Here is a 14,873-nt window from a genome sequence, read left to right as displayed (position 1 = left end):
GTATAGGAAACACAGGGACGGAGCAGTGCTAAACTGTTCTATGAGCAACGTCCAGACGGTGGGAAGTTCTGAGACCAAACAATAAACCTTGTCTCATCAATGAAAACATTGCCATTTATATTTATATAAATTTGAAATTTGATCCCCCCTCCCTCCCTCCTCCCACAGATATCTATTTGGAAACACAGCACATTTTATTCTCCATCATCTTTCATCTGAAGGGCTCATGGGTACCAGGCTAGGTGCTGGGTTTGCCTTTCATCAGCCCGCTGAGCCAGGCACACTGTCTGAAGCTCTCTAAGCCTCAGTTTCCTCATCTGTAAGCTGGGAACAATCATAGTTCAGGCTCCCAGAACCACTACAAAGACTGAGGAGGGTAGTGCATGTAAAGGGCCTCCCACCGGAGCCTGGCGCTGCTCCTGGACGCCAAAGGCCTTGGAGCTCAGTGCCACGGAAGGAAGGACGAGAGGAATCCAGCCTTCACGTGAGCACGTAATGGAAGCGAACAACCCTGCCCACCCTGCCAAAGCCACAGGAGAGCTGAAGCCGAGGAAGAGAACTGGCTTTGGAGGATGTGGCAGTGATCTGCACCCTGGCCCTGGCCCTGGCCTAGCTGCGTGACATTGGCCAAGTCACCTCACCTCCTGAGCCTCAGACGGATTACCTGGAAAGCACTGATGAAGCAGGCACCGTCAGGGCCCCTCTCCAAGCCCCCTGGGCACGCACCCACCTGGCCGCTCCTCGCTGCAGGTGCCTGCCCCGGGCGCGTCTGTCGCCATAAGGGGACGCTCGGCCCGAGGGCAGGGCAGCTCCCCGGGAGCAGCCTTCCACCAGGGCCCAACAGGAGTCGGTCTGCAAACACCCCGTACCCCACGGTCTCCGAGGGCTTGTCAGTGGAGGCTGCCACTCCCTAAGGGGTGATTTCCGAGACAGTTTCCCAAATAAACTCCTCGCCCTTGAATCCTGCTCTCAGGAGATGCTTCTGCAGGATCCCAGCCCTCACCAAGGGATAAACCAGCTTTCACGGGACTCAAGGGCTGAGGATGTGGCCGCTTCTGGACTCAGCCCAGGACCAGACATGGACCACTCGGCCAGCGGCAGGGCTCCTGTAAAGCACAGGCGTGTGAGGGGTGAACTCACAGCCTGTCAGCACCCCTTCTCCACCCTCTCCGCACACCCGCTCTCAACACACCCCTGAACCCTCATCACAGACAGCCAGGCCATCAGGAAGGAGCGTCAGCCAAAGACAGCGTTTATGAAAATTCAGTAACGTTTCACCCACCACGGAAGCTTTTAATAAGTCAAGTGGAGGGAGGACACTGAATAGTTGATTTTCGGCCTCTTGGCTGGAAGCAGCCAATTACTTTTCAGGTGGAATCACTTGGGTAGTAACGAGTTCCTGGGCGATTTCATGGCTCTGAAGCGGGAGGTGGGGCGAAGAGTGCCCGCCTCTGCTGCCTGGCTTTCTGATTAAGGGCTTGATATGATGAACCCTGGGGAGTGGACGGGGCATGGAGAGACACGTGAAATGACGGAGGAACCACCCAGGTTACAGCCCTGCAGTTCCTCTTTCAGTCCGTTTCTCTCCGAAGGGGCTAATTCCTGCATGATTCAGAATCCTAACTCTTAACAGAGCAGGCCCTGTGAAAAGCAGGATTGCAGAAATAAGAAAGCCTGAACTGCTATGTTTCTTCAATACATCTTTTGCCATGTTGTTCCTTCTGGTCACCAGCAGATGAAAAAAAATAGCCAAAGACAAAAGATAAAACTGGTGTAATAGAGGGTTTTGTTCATCAGAAATTTTAGCGGAGAATCTCTTCTAAGAAAAACAGACTAAAACTGGACATTTCCAAGAGGATACCACCTGCCTTCTCCCTGGTTTCCGGGGACCTTTAGGAAGACACAAGGCCATTGGTCTTCCTACCACATTGAAGGTAGCCCTGTTGCTGGGGGGTGGAGTGGAAGTGAGGTGGTCATTTCTGGTACGAGGCACACTGGGAGGGGGGTGGTCAGAGAAGAGAGTGCCCCGGGGAATTTCAGGGACAAAGTGAGAGGCCCAGGACCAGCCCTGGGATGTAAGAGCACCACCGGGGGGAGAAAAGGGGGTTTTAATTTAACAAGTGGTATTGTGGGTAATACACTGGATTTCCTCTCAAATTCTTTGAGAGACAAATGAGGAATGAATGGGATTATTTTATTTCTTGAATGCAAAACCAAGCAGAGACTGGGTCATGTACTGCTCCAGTTTATATTCAGATTACATTTAATGGGGGTGAAGTTAGACTGTGCTTCTGGGTTAAGATAATAATGATAACAACAAAATCAACAATGATACATGGGCAGTTTGGATATTAAGAGGCTTAGCAACAGTATCTGAAAACCGCTGGGTATTGGAGCTTCCTTTAAATAACAGTAAGACAAGTGCTACAGAACGCATGTTTGTGTCTCCCCAAAATTCATACATAGAAACCTTAACCCCCAATGCGATGGTATTTGGAAATAGGCGTTTGGGGTGATTAGGTCATGAGGGTGAAGCCCTCATGAATGGAATTAGTCTTTCTAAAGAAACCTCAGAAAGCCCCCTGACCCCTTCCACCCACCACATGAGGACATACCAAAAATAGCCATCTATGAACCAGAAAGCAGGCCCTCACCAGACACTGAATCTGCCAGCACCTTGATCTTGGACTTCTTAGCCTCTAGTCTTGTGAAAAGTAAAATTCTGTTGTTTTTAAGCCACCCAGCCTAAGGAATTTTTGTTACAGCAGCCCAAACAGATGAAGACAACATGGTTGCCAAAAAACCAGTAAATGGGGGCTTCCCTGGTGGCGCAGTGGTTGAGAATCTGCCTGCCAATGCAGGGGACACGGGTTCGAGCCCTGGTCTGGGAAGATCCCACATGCCGTGGAGCAACTGGGCCCGTGAGCCACAACTACTGAGCCTGCGCGTCTGGAGCCTGTGCTCCGCAACAAGAGAGGCCGCAATAGTGAGAGGCCCGCGCACCGCGATGAAGAGTGGCCCCCGCTTGCTGCAACTAGAGAAAGCCCTAGCACAGAAATGAAGACCCAACACAGCCAAAAATAAAAATAAATTAATTAATTAATTTAAAAAAACCAAAAAAACCCCCAAAAAACACCAGTAAATGCAATTTTAAGGCGCATGAATAGGTACTTTGTCTTTAGCAAAGAAGGGACTAAACAGAAGATAAAACCCAGGATTGAAAACTGGTCGTAAGTTCTGAAAGTCATCATTCAGTAAAAGGGGTGGGGATGGAGGGAGGAGGTGGGCTCTTTGTGGTAAAAGGGAAGAATTAGAAGCAACGGTAGAAGATACAGACAACCATAATCCCACACTCTCTGGAAAGAAAATCCTAAAAATGTCTGTTCTCTACAGAATAACTGTCCAAGTATCAAATCCAGGTGTACTAGCTTTGAAAGGAGCGTCTTCTACTTCTGGAGGTCTCCAGGGTGTGCTGGCTGAAGACGCTCACAGCAACCCCCAACCTGGATGGGGCCCGGGGGTCACGGACCCTCATGAGCTGCCACAGCTCCTACAGGTACCACCTCCAGGGAGCCTGCCAGCTCACACCCGGAGACTGATGCGAATGATTCACCAAAACCACCAATCCAAAGTCCACTTCCTAGATTTTATTTTGGAGATAAAAACCTTCTTGATTCCACTTACGTTCTCACCTGTATGTTAACTGGAGGAAGAGGGGTAATGAACCCATTTTTGCCTGAAATACATGAAAGCATGCTGTTTCTCCCACATCACACCCCTTTCCCAACCGATTCACGTTCACTGGCTATACCTCAGTTTTTGCAAAGTTTGGCCAGTGAGCACTTTTTTTTCCTTTTATTTTTTAGTGAGTTTTGTTCTCTCACTCCTCTTTGAATGAGACAAGTCTTGGTCTCCCCAGAAAAGCCTTATTCCTATAAGAACACCAAGTGTTAGAAACAGTGTCAGTCACGGCGGACAGACCTACAGCCTGGCTGGCCCAGGCGTCAACGAGCCACTACCAGGTTAGCCGGGAAAGGCGTGTCCCTGCTGCAGGGCCTGAGCCACACAGTCCCCTGGGAGCCAGCAGGGGCCAGCTGTGTACCAGGGAGCAAGGGTGTGCTGGGTGGATGAGGACTCACAGGAGGGCCAGTGACCCCAACGCCCGGGTCTCCGTGGTTGCCAGGAGAGCCGGGGATCCCAGGTGCACCACGGTCCCCCTGGAAAGAGAAAACACAAGGTCAAGAGGTCAGCTCTGGGCCAGAGAGAGCCAGGGTGCAGGGGAATTATGCTCCTCCCACTGTCCAATCACACTCTACAGCCAGCACTTGTGCCCCAACCCGGATTCCGAGTGCCCCCGAAGTTCATCCAAGCTGCCATCATCCCACCCAGTCCAACACACGTGGACCACAGCCACTGACCGTGACCGTGCACCTTTCAGGGCTGACCATGCCCCAACCCTGACCATGGCTCCGGATGTGATTGTAACAATATGACACCCCGCCCCCCTCAACGTGACCACAATTCCAAGTTTTACGGTGCTTTCTCCAGACTTCACCTTGCCCCCATCCTGGACACATGACCATGTACCCACATTTCAGCTTAATCCCCACATCACCAGTACATTAATCCATCATTTCACCAATAATTTGCCAAGTTCCTACATTTTGTGGGTCACTTTTCCAGGGGGTGGGAGCAGGGAGAATGACTGAGATATAACCTTCATGCATGGTGGTTAATATAGTGTATGTTTAAGTTCTGCCTTCAGCACTTAGTCACTGCTTGCTTAAGAAGGCGACACGTTTCCTGAGCTTTAGTCCTTCATTTACGAAGGGCAGGTAATAGCAGGAGCTGCCAGGCCTGCAGATGCCGTGCCTATCAGGAGATCGTGCCTGCAGGGTGCCTGGTACAGCAGTCAGTGCACGTTAGCTGCCGTGGTCGCTGCTGTTCTCAGGTGCCTGTCATTCTGGACGCTGATCGGAAGAGTCGAAGGGGAAGGAAAGAAGAAGAGGGAAGAAGTTCTGCTGGCCACTTTCCGTAGAAGGACGCTGAGACAGTCATGCCTTCTTCTGCATAATTTCAAAATCCTCCACCTCTGAAGACAAGCGCTTATCCTAACTCAGATGGCAGCCAAAGCTGACTTGTACTGACACAGGCTATTTACAGGCTTTAGACATCTCGTTTTGCATGGATGCTTACACATTTCTGTTACATCAATATTAATGAGTCTGATGAGGAAAGCTGCCCCACACACCACAGTAAATGCAACATATGTTGCTTGCAAATTATTACCTTTCTAAATTCCAAAATAAATTCAATCCAAAGCACACAGGGCCCCCAGGATTTTGTGTAAGAGACTGTGCACCTCTGTTAGGTCAGCAGACGGCAGCCAAGCCTGATACTGAAATGGGGGGTGACCCCGTTGAAACCACTTAACATCTTCAGGATGAGTTAACTTGTATGACAAATGGAAACAGCCTTAGGAGGTCATTATGAAGAGCCGATGAGATAATGTGCAGCACATTTATTTCAGGTAGAACCTGGCGTTGCTAGGCAACACTGCTTTATTAAGGTTTATGTTTTTAAGCATTAAAGGAAAATCCTATTAATCATCAGCTTATCCTGTAACCACCATCTCAATTTGAAAACTTTACATTTTGGACCTTTAAGAAAAGTCACGCTTCAAGATGATTTGTTTTTCTTGCAGTATGACTGTTCCTTGGATGAGTATATAAGTTATATACTCGTTCAACTAATGTTGGTTGTTTATTCATTGCAAACCGCAGTCCAGACTCCAAGACCAAAGATGACTCAATCATGAGCCCATTTTCAATACTCTGTGTTATATTCAGAAGAGAAATCTAAACAGGGCTTGTGAAGTTCTCACAAAAGAGATGAACCACAATCCAAACCTCTCACTAAGCTCTGGTAACACTGTCTCTTTCCCTCCTCCCTCCAGGTGGACGGTGGCGACGTGTCCTGAGAGCCGCGGCATCCCCCTGTCCCGCCCTCACTGCTGTAAACAGTCCCCAAGAAATCCTATTCAGAGCCCCAGACGGTGCATTCTGTTTCTTTAGAATAATGTGATATGGCTGATTCTGGGAAGTACAAGGTGCTTGGGACTGCCAGGAGATCTGATTTGTATGCATGGGGAAGGCGGGGAAGGGAGGACGTCAAGAAATAAGGCAAATATGGGAAAAGTGTAATGAACTAAGAATGAATATGATCAATGCCGTGTCCCTGACCAGCACATTGTAACAGTGAGAGGATGAGGCAGAAGAGGTCACACTGGCCGTCAGGTGATGACAAGTCCAGTCTTAGGACTGAAACCGAGCTCCCCTAAAATCTAGTTCCCCTGTGAGTTGATGGCTAACCTCTCTATCCAAAACTTTATTCCCGTTCTTGCCCTGCCCCTGTTCCTCTCAGGACTGAAGAGTATCAAAGAAAAGGCGGGACTGAAACTGAACAGGACCCCGTACCTTCCCCGGTACAACCCCCTCCAGGTCGTGTCCTCGTTTCTTTGGCCTTCACCGAGTTCCAAAGAGCAGACTCAAGCAGTTACCAATTAGGCAAGAGAGGGAAAGCAGACACAAAGGAACAGCAGTTAAGCAAGAAAAGTTATGGTAACCTATACCATAGCTGAGCAATAAAACAGAGTCTCAGGACTCCTAGTTCCTCCTCAAGGGATATACGTAACAATCTGACACGTACCTTCAAGCTGTTCTGCAGAAATGAAGACCCCCACCCACTAGAGGGTGCTGACCACAGGCATGTAGACTCCAGACTGGTTGGAACCAGAAGGGCGATGCCTGAGATTCCCAAACATCACCCTGTCACCTCACCACCAGCCAATCAGAAACATGTCCGCGAGCTGATCACACACCCTACGACCCTCACCTTACCGTTGCTTTTAAACCCTTGTCTGAAAGCCATCAGGGGTTCAGGTCTCACTAGCCGCCCATCCTCTTTGCTTGGCCCGGCAACAAACACTACTTTCCTTCACCACAACCCGGTGTCTGTAGATAGGCTTTGCCGCGAGTCAGGCAAGTGCACCCGAGCTCCGTTTGTAACAGAACAATGTCAATCTGGTCCTGTGACTTTGCATAAATCTCATAACCTCTCTGGCACCTTAAGACCCTCATCAATTAGGGAAAAAAAGAACATTCTACCAAATTCCCATGTATCTTCCACAGACTCATTTACAAGGTAAGAAACTATATAACATCGAGTATTATATATATATATAATTATATTTTATCAGCCGAATCAGAAGACAGAAAATAAACTAAGCACACATAAATGTCAGAAAAATCCATGTTGTTTTGCACCCCAGTTTCTCTTTAAAGTGGTTAATGTAGATCTTCTTCCTATTACTTTGTTTTATCGTGGCTTCCCTCTTCTTCCCAAGGCTCTATTTCATGCGCAGCACAAAACCCTAACCACTGAAAGCTAAATCACACCAACGGTGGAATTTGTATTTTTCCATACTGTCTGTTCACACCCCTGCTTCTTGCACCAGCTGTTCCCCTCGTGGGGTTGTTGTTTGATCCAGGTTCTAAGCTTCCAAACACTTACCCACCAATTAAGACTCAGCCCAATCATTCCATTTCCATAAACCCACCTCTGCCTGCCCTCCTCTCTGCCTTCTGGAAGATATTCGAATATATCTTCATTAATCTTAACACACTGCCCTCCCATTTTGTCTGTCTGACCCTCTGACCTCTGTGTGTCTTAAAGGAAGAAGAAAACTGTCCATTCATTCCTTTAACCATTAATCCAACCAATATTTGTAAAGTACCAAAAATGAGTCAGACCCTATGTTGGGTACAATATCTACACACTTTCGCATCCACAATGCCCAGTGTAGGGCCTGGAATAGCCCTTTAACAGCAAATTCCTGAATGCCCGAATGAATGAATCTCTCATCACTCACATTTTGTCAGGTACTAAATTTTGCTTTTGACCAAAATCAACTTTTTACCCAGGAGGGAACATGAAGAAAGACCTCTCCCAGCCCAGCCCAGAATCTGAGTCACTGATTGATCTCTGCTGAAGGGTAGCCGGGCCTGGCCCTGGTATGTTTATGGCCCTTTGTGATGCTAACATTTACCCCAAGCAACTACACATCACAGCTTAATGGACTGAAACTTTGAGAAAGTAGCTTCAAGGAAAGGGCAGAAGACCTTAAAGCTCGGTCAGCAAAAGCAAGAAGGCTCCTGACTGAGAAAAAAGGGGCATGTGAGCTATAATCTGTAACACTGACTGGAGTATCTGTTTTGGCTGCAAAACCTTCTGGGCCAGTTCAACAGTGTTCAGGGAAGAAATGTGTGAGGTCATGGAAGGAGAATGACATTTACTGAACATCTATGTGCTGTGAGATCACTTATCCACAGGAGCCCTTTGGGGGTTAACGATGCTTTACTCCTTTATACAGAAAAGGAAGAGAGCCTCTGAAAGAATAAGCCACTTGCCCTTAAGTCATCTATCTTGCAAGTAGCTAAGCTGGGATCCTAACCCAGTTCTGTATGAAGGCAAAGTCTGTTCATTTTGCTAGAAATAAGTCCACCCAAGAGAAGGAAAGGCATCTTTAAGAGTCTTCCTGCAGTTGTAAGTAATGAGAAAGGGCGGAGGAGGTGCCCAGGAAAACCCTTATACACTACAGCACCCACCCTTAAATCCCCAAGGGTTTTCAGTCAGCACCAGGAACCAGGGACAGCGCCTGGGCAAGGCACACAGCTGAGCACTCCCTGCTCCCTCTCTCTCTCTCTCTCTCTCTCTGTGTCCCCTTCCTCCCTCCTCCTCTTCCCCATGGGCCCCCCATTCTACAACTAAAGACCTCTCTGAATTCCAACTTACCTTCCCAGCTGACTAGGGAAACCTTCATTCTAAACTACATTCTAACTTACAAACATATATTATACAATATTAACACTGAAAGGGTCATCTGTTTACGCATCTCACATTTGAAACAGGAGGATGTGTTTGGCCAAAGGGACAGCACGACTTACCATGGGTCCCATGGAGTTGAAACTGGCTGGTCAACCGGGCCCCAGGGCAAGGCGCCCTGCATTCCTCACGCCCCGGGGTCTCAGCCTTCCTCTCTACTCCTCACTGCTGCCTCTCCCACTTCCACTCGGGCTCTCTCTCCAGCAACTTGCCTACAGGTCCCCCACCTTCGTGCTGCAACCCTGAAGCAGACTCCACAGGGCGATCTAATGATAAGAGTCACTAACATCTATAGAGCATGTACCTGTGACAAGCAGAGGTAGACAACTATTTTTATTTGCATTATATCATTTTTCCCCAAACTGCCTGGGAGATAGATTTTATCAACCTCAGAAATATCACAGATTTTATCAACCTCATAAATATCACAGATTTTATCAACCTCATAAATATCATAGAGAAAAGGACATCTTAAGCCATTTTCCCCATCTCCCATTTCTGGTGCCCTTTCCGGTGCCCTTGCCTTCCTTCCAAGAGGCAATCAATTTCTTCCAGGTCCTGAAGGTCCTCCTCTAGGGGGGGAATTGAGAGCACAGGAGCGCTGCCAGTCAGACGCTGGGCTCACAGCATCACGGCGGAACCTCAGACACATGCCTCCGGTTGGCTGTTAATTCACGGGGCGTCCAGAGTCTGGTCCTGCTTCCTGCTCCTTTCCGCACACTTCCATTGCTCCAGGCACAAGGAACTGTCTTATATGCCCTCAAATTCAGGCAGAGTTGTTTCCAACTTTTATTTTTCTTCAGAAACTTGGGAGTTGCCAAATATTTGCTCAGATCACTCAAAGAACTCTCTCCGTTTTTCCCCTTTGATCATGAACTACAAAATCACTATTAGGGGAATGCACATTAGCCTACTATGACCTCAATCAGTGCAAGCTTAGTACAATTACAGAGGTCACCTGCCTGAATAGCAGAAAAAATCACGAAGCAAGAAAGTTTAACGTAGACACCGCAATTATTCCTGAGGCCTCAAATTCCATGTCCTGGTTATTACTGTAAACAAGCCTCTTACATATAATAAATACAACATACTCTGTGGTTATGTTCCTCAGATCCCAAAGACACAACTATAGAACAAAAGGAAAAAAAAAAAAAAGAATGGGTATCTGAGCCTTGAGATAAAACTTCCAGTAAGAGCAGCATATATGGGTTCCCAACGTGTTATATCTTCAATAAGTTGACTGGGATGGATGGGGACGTGGTTTAGGAAAGTGCTAGTTGACTCAGAAAGCAGGTCTAGGGATGATAGGTCATGACACCAAAGGCGCATGAAAAGAATTTTTAAAACTTTGTTTTCATAAATATAGGTTAAGTGGATAAAAATATCATAATTATACAGTAATTCTTTAATTTATGTGATTTTGAATATATGTTAAACTAAAGCAAAAAATAAACATTCTAATGTCTATCGTTGACTATGTCACACACATTCTTTTTGTACATAAATTCTAAACTTTACTGTATTTTATTTAATTTTTTCTTATTAAATTATATTTAACTATTTACAGAATCACTTAGCCAAAAAACATGGAACGCTTCACGAATTTGTGTGTCATCCTTGCGCAGGGGCCATGCTAATCTTCTCTCTATCGTCCCAGTTTTAGTATATGTGCTGCCGAAGTGAGCCCTGTCACACGCATTCTTAAGTTTATGCATTTGAGCTCGTCAAATGACTGCTCATTGGCTGCGGGTGCATTTACAGCACATGCTCTACTCTGAACACATTCTATTTCACGCTCCCATGGCCTTCTCCCACGTTAGTACCCTGCAGAGAACTCCCTCCTCATCTCTCCCTTCCAGTGGCTACATGCACTTTAAAGTCAGGAGAAACATCACCTCCTCCAAGAAGCCTTCCACAGTCAAACGAGGTTGGGTCGGGAGCCTCCTCTGAGCTCACTTGTGCCTCAGCCTCCCTCTGTCCCAGCACTTGTGAGTCTGCTTCTCCCCCGGCTCCTGAGCTGTTAGAGGGCTGGGAACACGTGACACCATCCCTGTCACCCCACAGCCCACCTCCAGGTCTGACACGCGGCAGAGGCTCAGTGGATATGCAATGGATGAAATAAGAAGCGTATTGTTAATTGATGCATTTGACTCAATGAACGACTGCTTCGGTGTGAAAATAACTCCAGGAAAACTTCCCTAATCACTCAGGAAAGTTCTCTTAAGAACACTCCCTGATGGGCAAAGTCATCTTTTCTGAGCTGTGGCTTCAAGTGCACTGAACAAGAGACGCCTGCTGTTTGCCAAAGTGTCTGCCGTCCCTCCCAGGGCCCAGCAAGAGGACAACCGCCCCTCCCCCGTAGTGTCAGGAGTGGTGGAAATGAGTGATCACCTCCAGGCCTGGCCCACAAAATCCTTCCACAAGATCCTCTACCGTCTCTTCCCTCATTTGCCACCGCATACGGAGGCTCTGGGAGAAGACACTGAAGTCCCAGAGGAAGGGATGGCACTGGCCTGGAGGAACGTGGGTCCCTGGACGGCTGTGCGGACGAGGACTCCTCACCCACCACAGCCCCCATCACGCTCGCTGTGAATGAGGAATAAACTTTTACTGTGTTCATCATCTGAAATTTGGGGATCGTTTGTGTCCCCAATTAAACTAATAATACAAGACAGATCTGTTGCTCTGCCGGTCGAAAGCATCTTTTGCAACTTGATTTCACTGCAAACATTTACTAAACAACAATTATGTGGCAACTACTTTAATGTCACAGTTCAGAGTCACAGAGCCTTTAGTTAAGTGGACAGTGATGAACATGCAAGTAAACGGAGGTGACCAGAGATGCTGACAATTAAATTCTGTTTGGCCCCTAAGTGCAACCCATGGCATCCACAGTTCGCTAGATAAAACCTACCTTAGATCCAGGTGGTCCAGGTGGCCCAGGTGGTCCAGGTGGTCCAGGTGGTCCCTGGGAACATGAACGGCACAAAGATAACCATGGGACCATGAGTGAGCATTTACCCATCTACCCTGTGCCGTGGGGGGCCACAGGTGGACGGGACTCTCATCGTGACCTGTCTTGTACAAAGGAAGGGTCCCTGTGTCCTCGTGTAGTGCTAAGGGCTGAAAGCCACTGAGATTTCGGGGTTCTTCATTACTGCAGCAAAATCTACTAATACATCTCACTTCGTGTCTGTGACACTCTAACATGTTTGTAAGTCCCCAGGCACACAATGCCCTCATGCGTTTCCACATACAGTTTACCTGTCTGGAACACCCTCTCTGTGCTGTTCTGCCTAAAAAATAATTTCTTCCAACTTTCACATTTCGCACAAATGCCACTTCCTGTGCAAGGTTTCCCCAGACTTACACAGACCAAGAAGCCCTTCTCCAGGATGTGCACTCCAGGACTGCCTGAGCTACGGTTATGTTTGCCCGGCTGTCTCATGAGCATCTCAACAGCACAGGCGCGAACCCACCTCCGTGTCCCCAGTGTCCGGCCTGGAGCCTGGTACACGGCCAGCAGTCCCCAGGGGACTCTGCTGCACTGGCCTGAAGTGGGCAGGAGCAAGGCGCTTCCCCCGCCCAAGACCCCTTCCCCAGCCCACCTGCTTTCACTGGCTATGACTCCGCTTCTGCAAAGCTTGACCAGTGAGCCTTTTCTTTTTTTTTTTTCTCTTCTAATTCCAGCCTGATCGTCATGGGCAGAGAAACCCTGGACCCGACACTTACCGGTTCTCCATCTTTCCCTCTTGCGGGCGGCCCCGGGAGCCCAGGGGCACCAGGATCGCCCCTGGGGCCACCTGGCCCTGGCCTTCCTTCTTCTCCCACTGCTCCCTGGAAGGAAAAGTGGACAGTGTCCAGGATCAGTGACATGCGGAGAGTAAGCTTTTCAGTGGTGAGCCAACCTGAAGGGGGTTGGTGGGCTTCCTGGTGATGCCCTGCTTCAGAAAGCCCACCCCTTCTGAGGGCATAGAAAGACGGGCTGTATAATGTGTCCCCCAAAATTCATACGCTGAAGCCCTAACCCCAGTACCTCAATTTAGAAATAGAGTCTTTGCAGATGTAATTAGTTAAGATGCAGTCATACTAGGGTAGAACGGACCCTGATCCAGTATGAACTGGTGTCCTCACGAGACGGGGACATTTGGACACAGACATGTGGAGAGGGAAGTCAACGTGAAGAGGCGGGGAGAAGAGAGCCATCAGTAATCCAAGGAGAGGGGCCTGGAAGAGATCCTTCCCTCACAGCCCCCAGCAGGAGCCAACCCTGCTGACACCTTGATTTAGGACTTCCTGCCATGGTGAGAATGGCGAGACGTAAGTTTCTGCTGTGTAAGGCACCCAGTTTGTGATACGCTGTTCCAGCGGCCTTAGCAAACTGTACAACGCGGAACGTGGGAATAGGAAGGATATAGTAGTCTTCTAGTCCAACTTTTCTCCCGCTGCAGGAAACCATCATGTGTGCCTCTTCCAGGCAGTTCTTCCCATTTCTCTTTGCACTCCTTTGAGAGCAGGGAGCTCACCACCTTCTCAGGCTGTTCATCCCTTCATTGGGCAGTTCCATTACACAGTGTGCCTTTATATTCAGCCAACCCTCTCTGAAATCTTCCAGATGTTTGACATTCAACCTTGGAGCTCTACAGACGAAATCCAATCCCTCTTCACATGACAGACTTTCAGCGATGTGAACACAGCCCGGGGCTCCAAAGTGGGGAGAGAGAGAGACAGACAGCCAGGATCTAATGAGGGAGCTGGGCTTGGAGTTTGCTCACCCTCTCTGACCACAAAGCCAGGAGCCCCGAAGCAGCCCCGGCTGTGGAACGCTGTGGGGGAACCACGTGAGCGGCAGGAACTCCCTTTCCCAGGCAGGGCTCTCTCGGGCCTAGGCTGCAATCTGACTGCCTCCGACATTTGATGCAGAGGTGAGGTGACGTACGATGTCCCAAGGAGGGGCAAAGCAAGGGATGGAGAGGACCTGTCTCCAGGCCCAGGGCGGGATCAGCTTCCGCAAGCCTCAGGCCAGCCACTGGACAGTGAGAGAGAGAAAGCACATCCTGCTGTCCGGGATTTTTACCACTTTGCAGAGCACCGGAGGGAAGTCCCCTTCCAAATGCAGCCCTGGGTCTTGGACCTCAGCCCTGGCTTCTGCTCAGACAAGCAGAAGTGTTTGGCTCCCCCTTGAGGCTGAATGAGCCAACAGCTCTCAGGTTTTCTCATCTTTGCTCAACTGGTCCTCAGAAACCTCTTCTAACCCACTGCTAAGCTCCTTCTAAGTTGTCAGTGCCCCACTTATGTCCCCGAATAGAGCCTAATCCTTCAGACGTGTTGTAATCAAGGAAAACCCGACGGGCCAGGCTGTTTTCCCTCGCTTAAGGATATTTTCCACAGGTGGGTGGATCATCTTTCTCTGCAATAAATCATTTTCCTCTCTGAAGTACGTGTTTTAAAACCGAGCCTTCCCAACAAAGTGTAAAAGTTTGTTATTTATCCTTGTTACATTTTGCCAAAATAGAAAAGATAAAATGATCACTCCTTTCAAAGGTCCCAGGCGGAGTGGACGTGAAGGGACTTGCATCAAGTTCAGACACTGGAGGGCCGGGAGGGGGCCTCTGCGGAGGTGGCATCGGGAGCCGGGGAGACGCTGAGACACGAGAAGCCTCACGTGTCGGCTCGGCGCAGCGAAGCGCCGTCAGCCCTCCTCGCCGGCTCTGCCGCATCAGTGCTTCGGCTTCTCCTCACCACCTGCGGTCAGCGTAGGCTCGTCTCCATCTTACAGACGAGAACACGCAGGTGCCAGAGGGTGCCTGCAGTCCGGGCTTCTCAGCTCCGGCGCTGCTGACATTCGGGGCGGGTGATCTGTGTTGAGAAGGGGGTGCTGTCCTGCGACAGTTTAGCAGAATCCCTGGTCTCCACCCACTAGAGGCCAG

At 49.0% G+C, this 14,873-nt stretch overlaps 1 protein-coding gene and 1 non-coding gene across 2 annotated transcripts in view; both read right to left on the bottom strand.

Moving 5' to 3' along the window:
- COL22A1 (collagen type XXII alpha 1 chain) overlaps positions 1-14,873 on the bottom strand; it is a 248,238-nt gene that overhangs the window by 68,060 nt on the left and 165,305 nt on the right. Inside the window, exons 36-38 of the mRNA XM_059901262.1 lie at positions 12,676-12,780; positions 11,858-11,911; positions 4,140-4,217 (exon numbers count right to left, since the gene is read on the bottom strand). Coding sequence (XP_059757245.1) covers positions 4,140-4,217; positions 11,858-11,911; positions 12,676-12,780 — 237 coding nt within the window. The remainder of the gene's footprint in view (positions 1-4,139; positions 4,218-11,857; positions 11,912-12,675; positions 12,781-14,873) is intronic.
- On the bottom strand, positions 10,524-10,630 carry LOC132352137 (U6 spliceosomal RNA). The gene has a single exon (XR_009498604.1). It is a non-coding gene; the product is annotated as a U6 spliceosomal RNA (small nuclear RNA).

This window comes from Balaenoptera ricei, chromosome 17, assembly GCF_028023285.1.
Source record: "Balaenoptera ricei isolate mBalRic1 chromosome 17, mBalRic1.hap2, whole genome shotgun sequence".
Taxonomy (NCBI): Eukaryota; Metazoa; Chordata; class Mammalia; order Artiodactyla; family Balaenopteridae; genus Balaenoptera; species Balaenoptera ricei.
This window is presented reverse-complemented; position numbering and strand designations above follow the sequence as displayed.